At 35.5% G+C, this 16,398-nt stretch overlaps 1 protein-coding gene across 3 annotated transcripts in view; it reads left to right on the top strand.

Moving 5' to 3' along the window:
- Window positions 1-16,398, top strand: part of RPS6KA5 (ribosomal protein S6 kinase A5) — a 65,882-nt gene that overhangs the window by 24,089 nt on the left and 25,395 nt on the right. For 2 of the 3 annotated variants that reach the window (XM_079309191.1, XM_079309190.1), the window contains exons 4-6: window positions 35-150; window positions 932-1,039; window positions 12,609-12,692. In XM_079309191.1, the coding sequence (XP_079165317.1) occupies window positions 35-150; window positions 932-1,039; window positions 12,609-12,692 (308 nt within the window). Of the gene's footprint in view, window positions 1-34; window positions 151-931; window positions 1,040-11,803; window positions 11,932-12,608; window positions 12,693-16,398 lie in introns of those variants that run through there. The other variant, XM_079309192.1, reaches the window with a different exon arrangement.

The raw sequence follows: 16,398 nt of genomic DNA, 5'->3' as shown, positions 1-16,398 counted from the left end.
GTGAAATTATGAGGTTCTGTGTTCTGTTTTTTAGACTATATAAATGGAGGAGAATTGTTTACTCATCTTTCACACAGAGAGAGATTCTCAGAAAATGAGGTGCAAATTTACATCGGAGAAATAGTTTTGGCACTTGAACATCTCCACAAGGTAAAAGAACTTCATTCTGGTGCTGAGTTTGAGAATTTACAGCTGTGTTCTTTTTGTATCATATAAAATTAGTAAGGAGAACTATTGTTTTAGACTGTTTTAAATTGAAAGTAATTTTATCTAGCAATGGGATATTAGTTGTATAATTGGAAATAATCTGCAATGAAGTGTCCTTCCTTGTGCACCAGATTAAGGCCACAAATTTTTGTCTGCAGGGTGAAGAGTAGTGTTATTGACAAATTATTTGTTCATTTTTAGTAATCCATGCGAAATTGTGTATGTCACTAAAACTAACTGTAGTGAACAAGTTTTGGGTTTTATTGTTCAGTTATCCTTAACTGAGTAGTAGAGTTCTTGCACAACTGTAGGCATGAAAAGTGTTACACTTCTCAGAAGAAATAAGTAGATTTGTAGAGTATTGCAAAGCATCGGTCTATGTCTAGGCTGTATAACAGAAGTATCCATTTTCATTCTTAATTAAAGCAGAACTGAGTTTTGTTATCCACAGCAAGTATTTGGTCACTTTTAGATTCAGGGGATATACAGTATATCCTTTAGATTTTAAGACATTAATGTAATGTAATTTTGAAGATTTTTTTTTTATTTTGAAGTTGCTTCTTCAAAGTTTTTAAAAATTGTCCGTTTTGAGGAGCAACTTCCTTGTGTCAGATTACCTTAATAAAGTGAATTTTGGGGGCTTTATATTTAAAAGCATTCACCTATATTGTCTTGATGTGGTTACACTATTTGGAAATGCTTTTTTTTTATATTCTGTTTGCAGTTGGGGATTATATATCGGGATATAAAACTTGAGAATATTCTCCTCGATTCTGATGGTCATGTGGTGCTGACAGACTTTGGTCTAAGTAAGGAGTTTCTTAGTGATGAGGTGAGTATTTGGCTCTCCAGTAAGTGTGGACAGAATTGAGCAAGATGACAAAGTCTCATTGAAATCCTAAGCACGTTTGAGAAGGGTGGAAAACCTACATTCCAGACTCCTACATCATAGAACAAAATCTAGTTGTCTTTGTTACTAGGTTTTGAGCTCTCAGTTTGTTGATTTTAGGCCTACCAGTGTTGTCATACATATTTGTTCTAGTTTTCCCTGAAAAGCTTTCCTACTTTCTTCTGCTGCCCTTGACATGAAAAGGGAAAGACCTGCATAAGTCTGAAAAGTCACTTATGTTTTCATTTTCAGATGCTTTTTTTTAAAAAAAGCTTGACTGTGCTAATTCTTTGCAATGACTAGGCAACTGGTATGCTATGACTCTTCTTTATGCTAATAATAATTAATGTATTATTATCTTGTCTTTTTCTCATGTCTTTGTGTCACTTTTAATAAGCTTAATTGCAACCTTTTAGGATAAAAGCTTATCTCTTACTCAGTAAGTACATAGTACCTAATGCAGTGATCTCTTGACTATTGATGTTAGCTGTTAGTTATTTGTAAGGTACAGATCTATCTCCAACTAGATTTTTAAATTTCAGTGTCAAACTGTGCAGGATTTTACTTCTGAGAAAATTTTAAAATGGATGTTTTTTGGCTTTTAGCTTAGCTATCACAAGTATTGAAATCTGGGGCTGCAGATCTAAAAGTCTTTATTAGAAGCGGCAGAAGGATTTTCTAAAAGTAGGTAGCTGATAGTTTCCTCTAGAATATTTGCATTTTAAATGGAATTTGTAGGATTTAGGGGGGACCATTTTCAAAGATGTTACATTTTCCTTTCTGAAGCGGGGAAGTAGTAAACATAATGTCAGTATATTCCCTGTAAGTTACAGCATGAAACCCAGAGGAGGTTCAACTGGTATGAGAAGGGATTAGCAACATATTGCCACACCAGTGCCAGAGACTAAATACAGAGATGCAGTTTTCATCTGGAAAGAATGATAGTAAGAGGTGTGGCTAGGGAGAGAGGGACCTGTTAGAGCTGTGATAAGATCTGTGCTAGGCACAAGAGACAAGGTCAAGTACTGGTATTACTGCACTGCAGGGTTAGAAAAGGAGCAGTGCCTCAGCCTCTGAGCCAAAGTTGAATGAAGCCTAATAAGTCTTCACTGTGTTCAGTATGATGTTATAATGAATCAGAACCTTAAAGTCTCAAACCAATTTTTTATAAAATGTACATCTCATCTGTGCTAACCTTTGGCACATCATTTGCAAGTAGTGCAAGGAAAGGGGAAGACTTGGATAGGCATCAGAGAGATCTGTTTGCTTTATCCACACTCTGAATTGGATTCCTTTTTCTCCAGTCATTAAATAAAGCCATCTTGCTCTTTGGTCATTTAATGTTGGTTCTTCTGATTCTAATCCATTCTGTTTTCAGTATATACCTTAGAAATGTGTTGATTTAACTATATTTTGTCTTTTATTCTCTTTCACATTTTATATTTGTCTTCCCTGCAAAAAAATCTCAACAGTTCTTATGTTTCTTTTAACAAAAAAAGTAATTGCAATTGTGTTGCTTGCTTTCAAAATCTAAGAAACTGTCTGCATTTGACTAAAGTTTTTGTGTGTGCCATTGTAATTTAGCTACTGAACTTAAACATTATTAAAATGACCCATTTACACAGAGAAATTGACATTTCATATTGTATTTTCAGTAGATAATCGAACTACTACTAGAGCACTTAAAATTCATTACAATAGATACTTACACTTCTGAACCAATGTACTTTACAACAGGTAGAATTTGCCTGTATAGCTGTTTTCATGCTCACTAGGGTAGCACTTTTAAATAAAATTACCCAATTGTGTAAGTCAAATAAAGGTGTAGCATTTGCAATTTAATCAGAGCAGTGTACTTTCTTTTCTCTCTTTTTCTTCACATGTCTTTTCTGGTCCACCTGCTTCTTGCAAGAATTTTGCCATTAGAAATGCATACTTAAGCAAGTGGAATTTATTCTAGTAACCCCCTCTTTGGACTGATTATCTGAGACAAGTTATATTAAAAATGTATAAAAATCGTAGTAAATATATATATATACTATATTTAGAGTTCATATTAGAGATAAATACTTCACCATGTATTTATGAATTTTGAATAGTTTTCTGCTAGAAAACATAATGATTAAATGTTTTCATTATCTCTGCTATAATCAGACAACTGTTAAAGATTTCCATGTACCTGGGCAGCTAATGAATCAAACAGGACTACAATAATTACAGCAGACTATTCTACAGTGGAGAGGTTGGAAGCTGCTTTTCCTTAAGCTTTGTTTAAGTGAAAGGAAGCAAATGCCTGTCACTTGTAGGAAAACAGCAACCTACTGATTTCTGCCATGCAGCTGCTGAAGCATGTGCAGAGTGCATTGTCAATATTCTCTGTTTCACAATCATGTGAAAACAGCATGGAAGACTTAAACAACCAGTGCAGCTTTAAGAACTTTGAAGTATTTATGATGCTGCTTTGCTAAAATCTGAAATTTGTCTTTTATAACTGAATCAACAGGGATGTTGCCTTTGTTTTTCTTTAAAATGAAACAATATGCTTTTCTTTACATGCAAAAAGAAGAAACAACCTTAGTAGAATAAAGTAGTTCAATAAAAAGGAATTTTCACATAGGTCAGTATCACAAGGTATTTAAGTATGAAATTACTTTTGATTCAAGCTTTATTTAAAAGCTTGTGAAGACCTCCGGTTTTACTAGCCTAACTGTAGAATGAGATTAGGTAACAGATTAAGAGATTGAAAGAGATTTAGTGTTGCTTTTTATGGCATTTGTATTCTTAACCCAGTGATGAATTTAAGGGTAGTGTTTCTGATTTTTAAATTGAATTGTAAACAAAATTGGGGTAAAAAAGACAATTTTATCCTTATGTTTTCATGCATCTTAGTCTAGTGTTTATCTGACTGAGTTTCAAAGTACATTTGGATGTGACATTAATGTAAGTTATTATTGGTGTCCTGGAGTATTGGTAGAATTTGAAACTTCTACAGCACTGTTTTGTTTGCACTAGTAAAATCACTTCAGTGGGTTGTTTTGTTTTGTTTTCAAGTCTTGTAATGCATTTATCTTTTAAAACCCTAGAACTCTTAACTTGTTGTTTTGGGGTTTTTTCCATCATATTTTTTGTGTGTTACCTTTATCTTGTGGACTTGTAGCTTAGACATATCTTTTTATCCCATTAATAGCTCCACTTCTCTGCTGGAATTGTTTTCATTTTGTTAATGGCACTTTAACTTAGTCATCAGATCTGGTCTTAATTTTGATTTGCATTGCTAAAATGCTATTTCATTTTTAAAAATCAGTCTTTCCCCTCATATTGCCTTTAGTTCTGTAACTACACTAAAAATCTTATCTTACTATACATGGAGAACTTGTATGTCTTAAGCAAAATAATATGAACACATGCTTTGAATTACTGTAAAAATTTGACCTTGCATAATAATTATTTTTCTTCTTAATTAAATCCAGTAAAGTACACATTCTTCCTCAGTGTAGTGAAGTGCTCCATTCTTTTGCATTGGTACACGTCTTCTGTATTAGCTTAAGTTTTTTTCTGAAGCTTTTGTGTTTGCTTAATGAAGTTTGAAAAAATTAGATAGCAAATACTGAATGTTGTTGGTTTTCAAACAGTGAGTCTGGGAGCATACAAGTACCTTAGTAATAAATAATATAAAAATGCATATTCAGTATGAGAGATTATTGAATTGAAACCTAAGACAGTTGGGTGGATGTCTGTATACTTCTATCTGATGTGTAGAATGAATAGTTCATATACATTATTATGTCTTCATTTGAAAATATCTTGATGAGAGTTGTAAATTTAGTTATAACTCAAATGCTTTTCACTGTTGAATTACTTGTTTTAATTTATTTGATGATAGAGTGAACATTCTGTTCTGGAAAGAAAAGTAGGATGTATTTTTAAAAGATTTTAAAGGACATTTCATTGGAGGAAAAGTGATTAAATGAAGGCTAGTCCACTATAGGTTTTGATAGATGAACTAGGAAGAGAATTGTACACATTTAGTGCAATTCAAAAGTAATCCAGAGCAGAGAGAAGTGACTACAACTTGACTCATGTTAGATGACAATTCCTATAGCACTAACATGAGTGACCTAATAGATTAGCTATGCATTTAATTTCAAAAGCTCTTTATAATTGTCCAATTAAAGTGATAGTGTCTTATCATTGCAATTAGTGCATCGTCCAACACTGAGCATTCTCTTGCAAAAATGAGTAAAATTTTCCATCCTTCCGATGACTTGCTACATATGCTTGTGTTTTAGGTTAAAGGATTGCTCAGTGGTGTAGACATAACAAACACGATTTTAAGAAGTAGATTTACATTTCTTCAAGGAGAAAAAAGGAAGAATAAACTGAACAGTGAAATTAGTCCACAGAAGTTATAATTAGTTGTGGAAAAAGAATGATACAATGGCAGAAACTTTTTGCTTTGTTTGGTGTACTGCAGTTGGCTCAGTTTTAACTGAGTCCCAAAGTTGAATATTAAGAACATACCAAACACTCGAAAGGCACGTTACTGTGCTGGACTAATTTAATTGCAAAACCAGGTCATCAGTGATCAGTTGACTGTTTGAGCTTTTGTCCAAGAGGTTCCCTTTTCAGTGCTTATCACAAAGAAGATTGTGCTTTTTCAGCACGGACCAGTAATGCAGAAGACCAGAGCATAACACAGTTTCTCTCCAGATTTTCATGGCAAAATATTAAAATGTTGTTAAGAATTTTTGTGAGACAGGTCATAATTTCTTGCAATGACTGCTTTAAGGGTACTGATTTGCTATTGTTAAAAATAATCCTGTTTTGAGGAGAAACACCCATCTCTGTGTTAAGCATTGTTTTATCCAATCTTCTATTGGATATTAAGTTGCTAGTCAGCTCAGAAAAATTCTGATTCTGTTTTCCAGGTAAAACAACTAACTTTCTGAGGGCAAACACTCCCGTTGTTATTAATCCATTTTTCTTAGAGACTTTTTTCTTTTGAATAACTGAATACCTTACTTCCATGAAACTTGGGCAGCCAGGTGAAAAAGTGTGAAAAACTTAAGTCACCAGAGATTCACAGCCAAAGGTAAATTAATTTAGAACCAGATGGATTACATTTCAGCAAAATTGTTCACTCCTACTCCTTTACCTTTTACACCTGGATCTCTCTGAAACTATCAATATTTAATTGACATGTTCTATATAAATTTCTTCATTAAAAAAAACAACAAAACTGTTGAAGGCTTGTAGTGGTAGCTAGCAGAATTCTTCCCAGAATTAATACTCTTCCATACCATATAATTTTGCTAATTTTTGAAGAAAAATTGCTTTTTCAGGTTTCGCTTTGTATACTGTTCTTTCATAGTACTATTGCCTCTCTCTTTTGAAAAAGACAATGCTTTAGAAAACAAGCCTTCCAAAAATTGGAATTTTGAGAAGAACCTAGTACAAAATGTTCATCCAAGTTGACAGTGGTTCAAATGCAATACTTGCATTCCTCCCACACAATAATACATTGTTTCTGGATTTTTTTGTCTACAGAATTGAGACTTTTGTTTTCTTTACTCTCGCTCATTTGCTTTAAAATCCATTATCAGGAACTGGTTTAAATAATTCCTTGTAGAATTGCAATTGCATTGCATCATGAAAGCAAGCATAAGCTGTTGTAGAAGTCTGTGAAAAGGATTCTTGAATCACCACTTGACATTAGGTGGGGGTGTGGCTTTTGTTCTCACAGAGGTAGAGGCTTCAGGCTTCTTGTTTAATGCCGTTCAAGGTTTAGCTGTCCCTTTAATTGCCTGTTCTGATGGCATCTGCTGGCAGGCAAATCTCATTCTTGCTTGGAAAATTTGGTAGCATTGTTCCATGTGTGTTTTGGAAGCAGAAATCATTAGTCTAGCTGTGGCAAGAGGCATGGTGACCAGTATTGTATTTTGACTTAACTGGCTTCTTCAAGTTGGAACAGCCACCAGGATAGGATGTTCAATTAATTTCACATCACCCTGTACTTTTAAAAAAAATCTTCATATGATGACATTTCAAACTAGTAGACCTTTCATCTGCCCTGTTGCAGCCGTTCTTGCTCTAATCTAAACTTTTGTTTTTGTTGTAGTCTTTATTATGATTTTGTTATATACAGCAGAACAGTCCAACTAGTGTACCACTGAACGTTTTTGCCTTTGTTCTTCCTCCTTTGTCTCCTGCAAAGGTTATAGTTTTGGCCGTGAATAGAAATTTACAGCTACAGAAGCAAGAGTCTTCAGCTGGGAGATTTATTGGTTGAAGTTATAGTTTCTGATATTGTCAGCTTAATTACTCAGTGTTGAGTTGGGATATTATGACCCATAAGTTTTCCAAAATAATTGAGACTTCTAAGAGAAGTTAATAAAAAGAAGAAACCAGTCAGTATGGTAAGGACCTTGTTGAAGCAAGATTTCCCCTCCACCCCCATTTTAAACCTGTATTATATATTTGAACTGTGAGAGCTCTTTCTGACAATTTTCTTATGTCTTCCTAAATTAAGACTGTAATTATTGTTATTCTGGGCAATTAAAATGACAGTGAAGGATATTACGGGTATGATTTCTATGGAAATGGGTTTTTTCCTTGGACATTTTTATTTTTGAATTAAATACCTATGATAGGATGACTTCTGTGGCTCACTGAAGGTACAGGTCCTGTTTCTGCCAAGAATTCAGTCTTTTGATTCTTATGATTTTTCTGAAATGCAAAATCCATTTGGTAGGGCAGCTTGTTAGAAGAACCTCTGCTGTGTGGCCTTTGCATACTGCAATTCAATTTTCAGTTATGATAGCATTCTTTTGATTTATCCTATGGTCCTGGTTTTCTTATTACCAAAGAAACTCTTAATACTTGATCAGTAGCTTGCATCCAGTTTGCTGATAGCTAATATATGAGGTACTAGTGCTGAACTCTTCAACTACTTAAATTCTTCAGTCCTATAAGCTGTTCCTGGAGGAACTGTGGTTCTTAACTAGTTGTCAGGAAGCAGCAGTATGGGAAGACTGCTCCCTGCATTAGTGTGAGCTCAACAAATATGGGTCTGTTTGCTCACTGACCAGTGGTGCAAGAAGATCAGAGGGGGTCTAGTGCCAGAAAAACGGGCTTGGACAAGAGCCCAAGGCAGAAAGGTTTGCTTGGAGGAGAGAGGCTGGAGGGCAGGTTATGGAGCCTGTTACTAAGCTCAGGACCCTGGGAAAGCTTTCACTGTTTATGCTTGTGACAAAGCTCTAAGTTATGACTTTCAGGACTCTGAATACATACATTTACACCTGTACAAAAATAGGAGCAATGATGGTACTGATTTCTGTATTCTAGACATTTTGGTATGTCTCTTCATTTCTAATGGGTGCTGTTTGAAACACTACAGATAGAGCCCAGAGAGGGTCTAATTAATGCAGCCTGGAACTTTGAAGTACATTTAACAAAGGGAGAAAGACAACTTGGGACTTGAAGCATTTGTTCAGATGTATAAACAATTAAGGAAGGTAGTTTTACTCCAGTGTGTTTCTCTGGATTAATCAAATGAAGAACAGTGAGAGTTCTCTGGTGCAGTACAAACACTGGCATCTATTCAGGCCTGGAAATGATCTACCACTTTAAGCATTTGAGGAGATTAAGAAATGGATTTTATATTGCTGTTGAAAGGACAAACAAAAAAAAGATTTAATTTGATAAGCTGTGAAACACTTCAAGTGGGCCTATACAACCAAGTTTTAATTCTCAATACAGTCACATTATATGTACTTTCTAACATTTGCTGTCTGAATTTTCTTATTTCTTAACTAAATTCTTTTTTCCTTGTAAAAATAGTAGAAGTTACTTGCTCTAGGTTTTAACCATGCATTTTTACCCTATCCTACCATTTCTTCTATTAGAAAGGTATTCTCATTAGAGAATACTTACACTATTAAACAACATTTAGAGAAGAGTAGCTTTGGTTTTATTTATTTACAAGTTACAAAATTAATTTAAGGAGTAAAATTTCATGGTTTGAAGGAAAATGATACTATTACAGTTTCAGAATATCATATCTGGTGTTTCAGTTTGTAGTCTAGCTCAGTTAAGAACAAGGTATTTGTACAGTAAGTAGCTAGAGAACAGAAATCAGTCTGTTCTGTTTCAAAGATGACCTTTCAAGTAGGTGAAGTGGGTCCTAATTTTGAATGGTGAAAAGAATGGGTTCAGTGAATACCCTGTCTAAATAATATTTGCACAAGGACTTGTAAATTAAATAAGCCTTAAGATTTTATGACTCAACTGTCTGTTGGAGCAGTGGTAGCACAAATTATTTGGATGAAGTTCATAAAGTTAAAGAAGAACTTCAAAGGCTGTACATTTAAATGTTAAATAGGACATCTTCAAATGGCAAAATAACTGTCTTAAGACACTTGAATGCTTCCTGCACCTGCATTTACACTTTGGAATTAAAATCACAATTGCTCAAGCTCTGAAGCATTTTCCCAAACCAGTGTTTGTATGACAAGGAAATGTTCCCTATAGTCTTGTGCACATGTGCAGAACAGTGTACTTGGAATATGCCTCAGTATTTGAAGCCAGATACTCTAAGTGCATTTTTCAGTTATGCAGATCTTTATTTCTATAGGTAAATTAATTTGATTTTGTTGAGGCTCTGAACTGATGATGTTCTGCCTATTGAAGGAGATACAATACTATGTAACATTTTCTTGGGATCAGGTCCTCTTCCCTGAGAAGAATTGCAATGCCTTCAGCTCCAAGGTGCTTTGTTTATTTTTACTAAAAGATATGTTCTTGCATAAACATTCAGGAATGGTGCCGAACTTGGTAAAGGAAGAGAAATCATAACATCTGTTGTGTGCTAGAAGACCAAATTATCTCCACATTCTCTGTAAACATTAGAGAACTGATTTGCTGATTTGAAACAAACATAATGACACTTGTTCAAAGACAAGGTCAGTATTGTAGTGTGTTGTTAGTTATGGGTTAGCCACACTTTTCTCTTAGTGTCTAATTGCTGCTGTTTTGCAACTCAGAATTCTGAGTGAGCCACAATGTGGCATGCTGAGAGAGGGAAGAAAATGAGCATTCTGGGTTAGACCAAACAATTCTTAAGCTCAAGTATTTGCAAGGTGTGCATGTTCAGTGAGCATTCACCTGTAGGTAATCCAAGTTCAGTTGTTTTTTAAGAACATCCTTTTTTGTCTTACATTCCATTAGATGGAAGTGTTAATAATGTGGCTTTTGGAATTTGGGTTTGTTATACAGTTGACTGAAATGTAAATGACAATCACATAGTGGAATGGATTGCTAGAAGTCATCTTGCCCAACCTTTTGCACCAATATAGTCACCTAGAGCTGGTTGCCCACAAATTTGAATATCTCCAAGGAGGGATGCTCTACAGATTTCATGGCCTGCCTGTGCCAGTGCTCAATCACCCTCACAGTGAAAAAAAAAAATTTCCTCCTCTGGTCCTGTTGCTGGGCACCACTGAAAACAGCCCTGCTCCCTCTCTTTTGCATGCTTCCTTCAGGCATTTTTGTACATCAGTGAGATCTCCCTGAACTTTTGGGTTCACCTCTTCAGGTTAAACAGTCCCAGTTTTATCGGTCTTTTCTCATAGGTTCCATTAATTGTATTTATGGTATCTCCACTATATCCATGCCTCTCGTGTACCCAGGAGACCAGAAAATGACGGAAGATAAAACTGTTGTTGGAGATAACAGTACTTGAAAATTATTTTAAACCCTCATGTAGTGCATAAAGCAGAAACTATTAGTGAATTCCTGTAAGAGGCATATGTAACTGACAAATTCACCTAAGTGTTCATAATGAAAATTCACACTCTAAAACCTGTGTTTAAGTAACAACTAGATGTAATTGATGAAGCTTGTAACTTAATAAACCACAACATAAACAAAGGTTGCTAACAAGTATCTGGATTTTATGACTTCACTGTTTTGAAGTCAGGACATTCTACACTATTTTATGAAGGCGAATCCATGTCAATCTATAGTTGCAGTCAGAGTGCTTTGATTTCAGTCAGTTGTCTTGATATCTCACTTTGGCTGCATTATCTTTACTCTTTGGAGAGGTAGCAAGTGTAGAGCAGCTTCTTTCTATATTTCTTTATTATATTTTTTTATATTCCTTTTCCTTTTCACCCTTTTCCCTCCCTCCCTCCCAGCTGAAGGAAAAAGGAGCAGAGAGATTGAATAGCTTTAGATTCTCTGATGGAGGGCTAGGAATTTCTGACATTTTTCTTTTTTTGTGCGTTCTGTCCCACTGTGTTCCTTTAAGATAACAGGTACTAGAAAAGGCTATCAAAGAGAAACAATAGTTGTGTCAAAAGAAAGTGGAATCTTGAAAAGTTCGTTATTGTATGGTTTTGTCTCAGAAGTTATTATTTCAAGTTAATATTTAAACAAAATGAGGCCTTATAACTATTCTGAACTCAGAATTTTACCCCAAAAAAGCCAGTCACAGTATATGTATTTTAAGAAATATATTTTAATAATATGCTGCTGGACTGTTTAATTTTTATGCCTTCAGGTAGTACAGAACACTATTTCTGCTTTTAGAAGCTTCTTCTCATTAGTGTAGTCTCTTATATAGCAGCTGTTTGAAACTCCAAACCTGAATCTACAAATGTAAAACCTGACTTTTGAAATATTTGCTTTTTTGAACACTCTTCTTTAAAGGACCTATCAGGATCTCTCCCCAAAATGCTAGAAGCATGAAGGATAAGGGAGGAACAATGTTGCATGGCCCAAACACATGTGCTTTCGTCATTAGCAAGGTACAGCATGACCTCATGTTGACCTCAAAGGTAAATGGCTACCAGGGAACAATTATACATGCCTGTGAAAGCAGCTTAGTTTTGAACAAGAGAATGATTCAGTGCGTAGGATAAAATTAAATTTGCAACACTGTCTGCCTTTCCCCTTCTCTGTCTTGTCTCTCTTCAAGTCTCTTCTTGAGAGAATGTTTTTTATATATGTGTTTGTTGTGAAAGAAAACAACTTTTCTAGAGGTCATAATAAATTCCTAAATGTGGGGAGCTCAGAGGATACAATTTAGTCAAATTGTATGTCTTACAAGTAATAGGCTTTTTAATGAAAAGTTTCATTTGTTATCTAGAGTATTGGTATTGCTGCCCTCAGAATGTGTATCTATGTTAGCTGGGGAATCTTGCGAAGTTCTGTAATGTATAGATCATTTAGACTTACAGGATAGTTTTTTAAAATATTAGTAGATTAATTTTTGTGTGCTCATCCTAGACTGCAACACAAACTTACGACATTTTATTTTTTTTGTAGAAGAGTAAATATTCTGTAGCATTATGCAATACATCTCTACATAGGATGGAGTATTATTTAGCTAGCAGTTCTGAGCTATTTGGAGAAGAATTGCTGCCAGCATCTCGGAACTGTTAGCCATATCTATCCCATATTACTTATATAATGTAATTGTTTGATGTAAATTTCTTTTTTTTTTTTTTCCTAGAATGAGAGAGCATATTCCTTCTGTGGAACAATAGAATACATGGCTCCAGATATTGTAAGAGGGGGAGATGCAGGACATGATAAGGTATGTTCTAAGTTTATTACTGAAAACAAACTAATTCTTCTGTCAACATATTGCTCAGTTTCAAGGGCATTTGTAAAATGTGATGTCTTCTTATTTAAGTATGTGTTATTTAAGGTTGTCCTAAGATTAATTTCCTGTGTCTTCAATTATATGTTGATGTATTTTCCTCTTCTGCTCTGAAGTGAAAGACGTATATATAAAGGTATTGAGGCTTATTTGTGTTTTTTCAAAATTTGTTCTAAATATGCCATGGGAAACTAAACTTAGTTGACACTAATTTACCTTTGCATAAAAAACTAGTTCAGAGTGGAAAATAGTTTGTGGCTAATACTGATACACATTTTAAACTGGACATCAGAGAAATCTCTTACCTTTATTGAGGTATGGGACAAGTTATTAATGTTATAAGTGTTCTCATATTGTAAAATTGTTTAGCTTGCGAATCAAGTTTCATTACATAATAAAGTGTCAGTAATTGATAGAAAATATCAATGCAACAATAATTAACAGATGATTTTTGAAATGACCAAAAAAACCCACTCTCCAAAATAATTATATGATATTCCTAGATAATTTATTCTGATTTCTCACTTTACTGGGAAGTTTTGGAGAATATTTAATTTCTGTGTTTTTTTACTGTAGACTGAGATGAGTTGTCTTTCTGTTGTGGGTTATGGAATGTAGTTGATTGTAGTTCCTTTTATAGCAACCTGTCTAAGAACTGGAAAAGTCTGACTTTTGCCTGAGAAAGTTCTTTCTTTTCATTCTCCATGCATTCTGTGTCTGTTTTGGTCTGAGTTTACCTTCAGTTAGGGAGCACTGTAGTGGGTACAGCTGGGATCTGGCAGTTTGAAGTAGAGCAGAATGGCCTCCCTGATTCTTCTGCTACACGTGAAATAGAGTGTGCTTTATCTTCACTTAGTCATTGTCTCACACCTCCCTTGAATTCCACCATAACCTCTTCATCTTTTTCTACTGTGCTGTTTGCCCAGCTGCTGTTAAAAATGGAATTTAAAAAACTTACGAATTGAAGCTCTTTCCTGCATATTCTCAGTTTAGTCATGCCACCTCCAGAGCATCTCTCCAATTTCTGTCACCTTGAATTATGATTATGGCTTCTCAAAGCTTAAAATTCAGTCTTGTTGCAGACTTAAAGAGCAATCTCTGTTCTGTTATCTTTGGCTCCCTCTAATACTTTCATCAGAGTCGTGCAGAGTCATACAGTATTCTAGAAGGAGTAACTTCAGATTGATGGTGACTGTTAGCTGATCAGTGGGGTGATTTTGCAGTTATGTATGTGATGTTAGTTGTTTACACCACCACTTACTACCTTACCTTGGCAATGTCATGTGGTCATTTAAGAAGGTTTTTAGTGTATTTTATGCTTACTGCCTATCTAGCAACTTAAGGACCTTACAAAAAAAGAAAAAGAGATTGCTTTAGTATACTATGCTCTCATTAATCAATGTCTATCATCTGTAATCTCTTCTAGATGATTGCAGTGTTTCTCTTAAGGACTAGTATTTCAGTTTTGGTTTTTTTTTAAGTTTGATTTCTGCTTCTGCAGATGCTCCTTTTCTTTAGAAAAAACACATGCCAAGAAGAAATTCTTCAGTATTTTCTCTGAGAATTATAAATTTGCAAAGATGATTAGTAACAATATGGGGACTTCATCAGGTAGTTCTAGATAACTCTTGGCTGAATATATGAGACATCAGATTCTGTGTATTTTGAAGCAAAATCAAATAAAATATATGGCCAAATTGTCATGATTTCCCTAGTTGTCTTCCTGTATTGTATTAATATTGCCAATGTAAGTAAAGGAGAAGTTTCACTGTTTTGCAGATTTCATGGCTGTAAACCTGAGAAATTCTAACACCTGTAATTAATTTTGTGGAAAGGACCAAACTGCTTCCTTTATTATTCATAGTAGCATCCTCCCTTTTGAAAGAAATAAGTATTTTGTTGGTTATGAGATGTGAAAGATATGAATAATATGATTTAGTATATGGAAAGCCAAATATCTCGTGTTACCATGGTCCATCTCTCTAAGGCTGCTCAGGTGCAGTGATGGCACTGGATGATCATGACTGAGCAGTGCCTGTACCATGTGGAGCTGTCTGTGCAAAATGGATAGCAGGGAAAGTAACAGGGACCAAAATGCAGTAAACTGTCAAAGTGGGAGTAACAAGGCTCATGCTAGATGCTTACTACAGTTGTTTAACAAACAAAACCACTGTTTTACCCATGATCCATTGCAGTAGTAGGGTGTTGGAGACATGATTTTTCTGAAAGCTTTGCCTGTGTGAAGCAGCAAACAGGTGAAACATGAACTGGCTGAAATTGTGTTCAAGGTTAGAAATACCATAAATCAAATAACAGGAAGGAACTGTGCTTTTAACCAAGTTCCTTGAAAATCTGTGAGGTTCAGAATATCTGACAAAAGCATATACTACCCAAGTGAAAAATTTCAGGAACTTAAATAGACAAATAGTGGTCCAAGTATTTAAATATTAAAAAGTTGTTGGTGTTATTATTATTAACAACAACCACCAAAAACTGAAGTATGGGGTGTCTTTCAAAGGGACCTAGATAAACTCAAGAAGTGGGCATGCAAATCTCATGAGTTGTAACATGACCAAATGCATGGTGCTGCACCTGGGTCAGGGCAACCCACAGTATCAACACAAACTGTGGTAGGAACAGATCAGAGCAGCCCTGCTGAGAAGGACTTGGGGGTGCAGGTGGGTGAGAGGCTGGACATGACCCAGCCATGGGCACTCCCAGCCCAGAAAGCCAAATGTGTCCTGGGCTGCAGTGTGGGCAGGAGGGCAAGGGAGGTGATTCTGCTCCTCCACTCTGCCCTGGTGAGACCCCACCTGGAGTTCTGCATCCAGCTCTAAGGTCCTCAGCACAGGAAGGACATGGACCTGTTGGAGCGAGTCCAGAGGAGGGCACCAAGGTGATCAGAGGGATGGAGCACCTCTCCTGTGAGGAAAGGCTGAGAGAATTGAGTTCAGCCTGGAAAAGGCCTCGTTGTGACTTTCCAGTACTTGAAGAGAACCTACAAGAAGATGGACAGAGACTTTTCAGAAGGGCATGTAGTGGCAGGACAAGGGAGAATGGCTTTAAACTGAAAGATGAGCGATTTAGATTAGGTGTTAGGATGAAATTCTTTACTGTGAGGCTGATGAGGTACTAGAACAGGTTGCCCAGAGAAGCTGTGAATGCTCTCTTCCTGGAAATGTTCAAGGCCAGGTTGAATGGGGCTCTGAGCAGCCTGATCTAGTGGAAGGTGTCCTCCATGGCAGGAGATTGGAATAAGTTGGTATTTAAGGTCCCTTCCAATCCAAACCATTCTATGATTTCATAGCATTTTCAGGACCCTGGATTAACTGTGGGCTGTGATCTTAAACTGTGTTTTTTAAATATTCCTTGATTTCATTCTCAAGCTCATAAAAGGTTCTACTACTTCTTAGGAAGCCTTAGGTTCCTCTCTTATTTTGAGTATATATTAGAATTCATATCACATGATAGTAGTAAAAATCAAAATGAATTCTGTCTGGAAAGCAAAAGGAACTTCAGTAGCCAGTGGAAAGAGTTCAGCTTGAGAAATCAGTTGAAGCTAAATGGAGACACTTCAATATAAAATGAATTTATCACAGAAAATACCTTCTGTCAGTACCACAGTTGTTTATGTTTCATT

The sequence above is a fragment of the Erithacus rubecula genome, assembly GCF_903797595.1.
Source record: "Erithacus rubecula genome assembly, chromosome: 6".
NCBI classification, from domain to species: Eukaryota; Metazoa; Chordata; class Aves; order Passeriformes; family Muscicapidae; genus Erithacus; species Erithacus rubecula.
The sequence above is the reverse complement of the archived record's forward strand: the minus strand, read 5'-3'. Positions and strand labels throughout refer to the sequence as shown.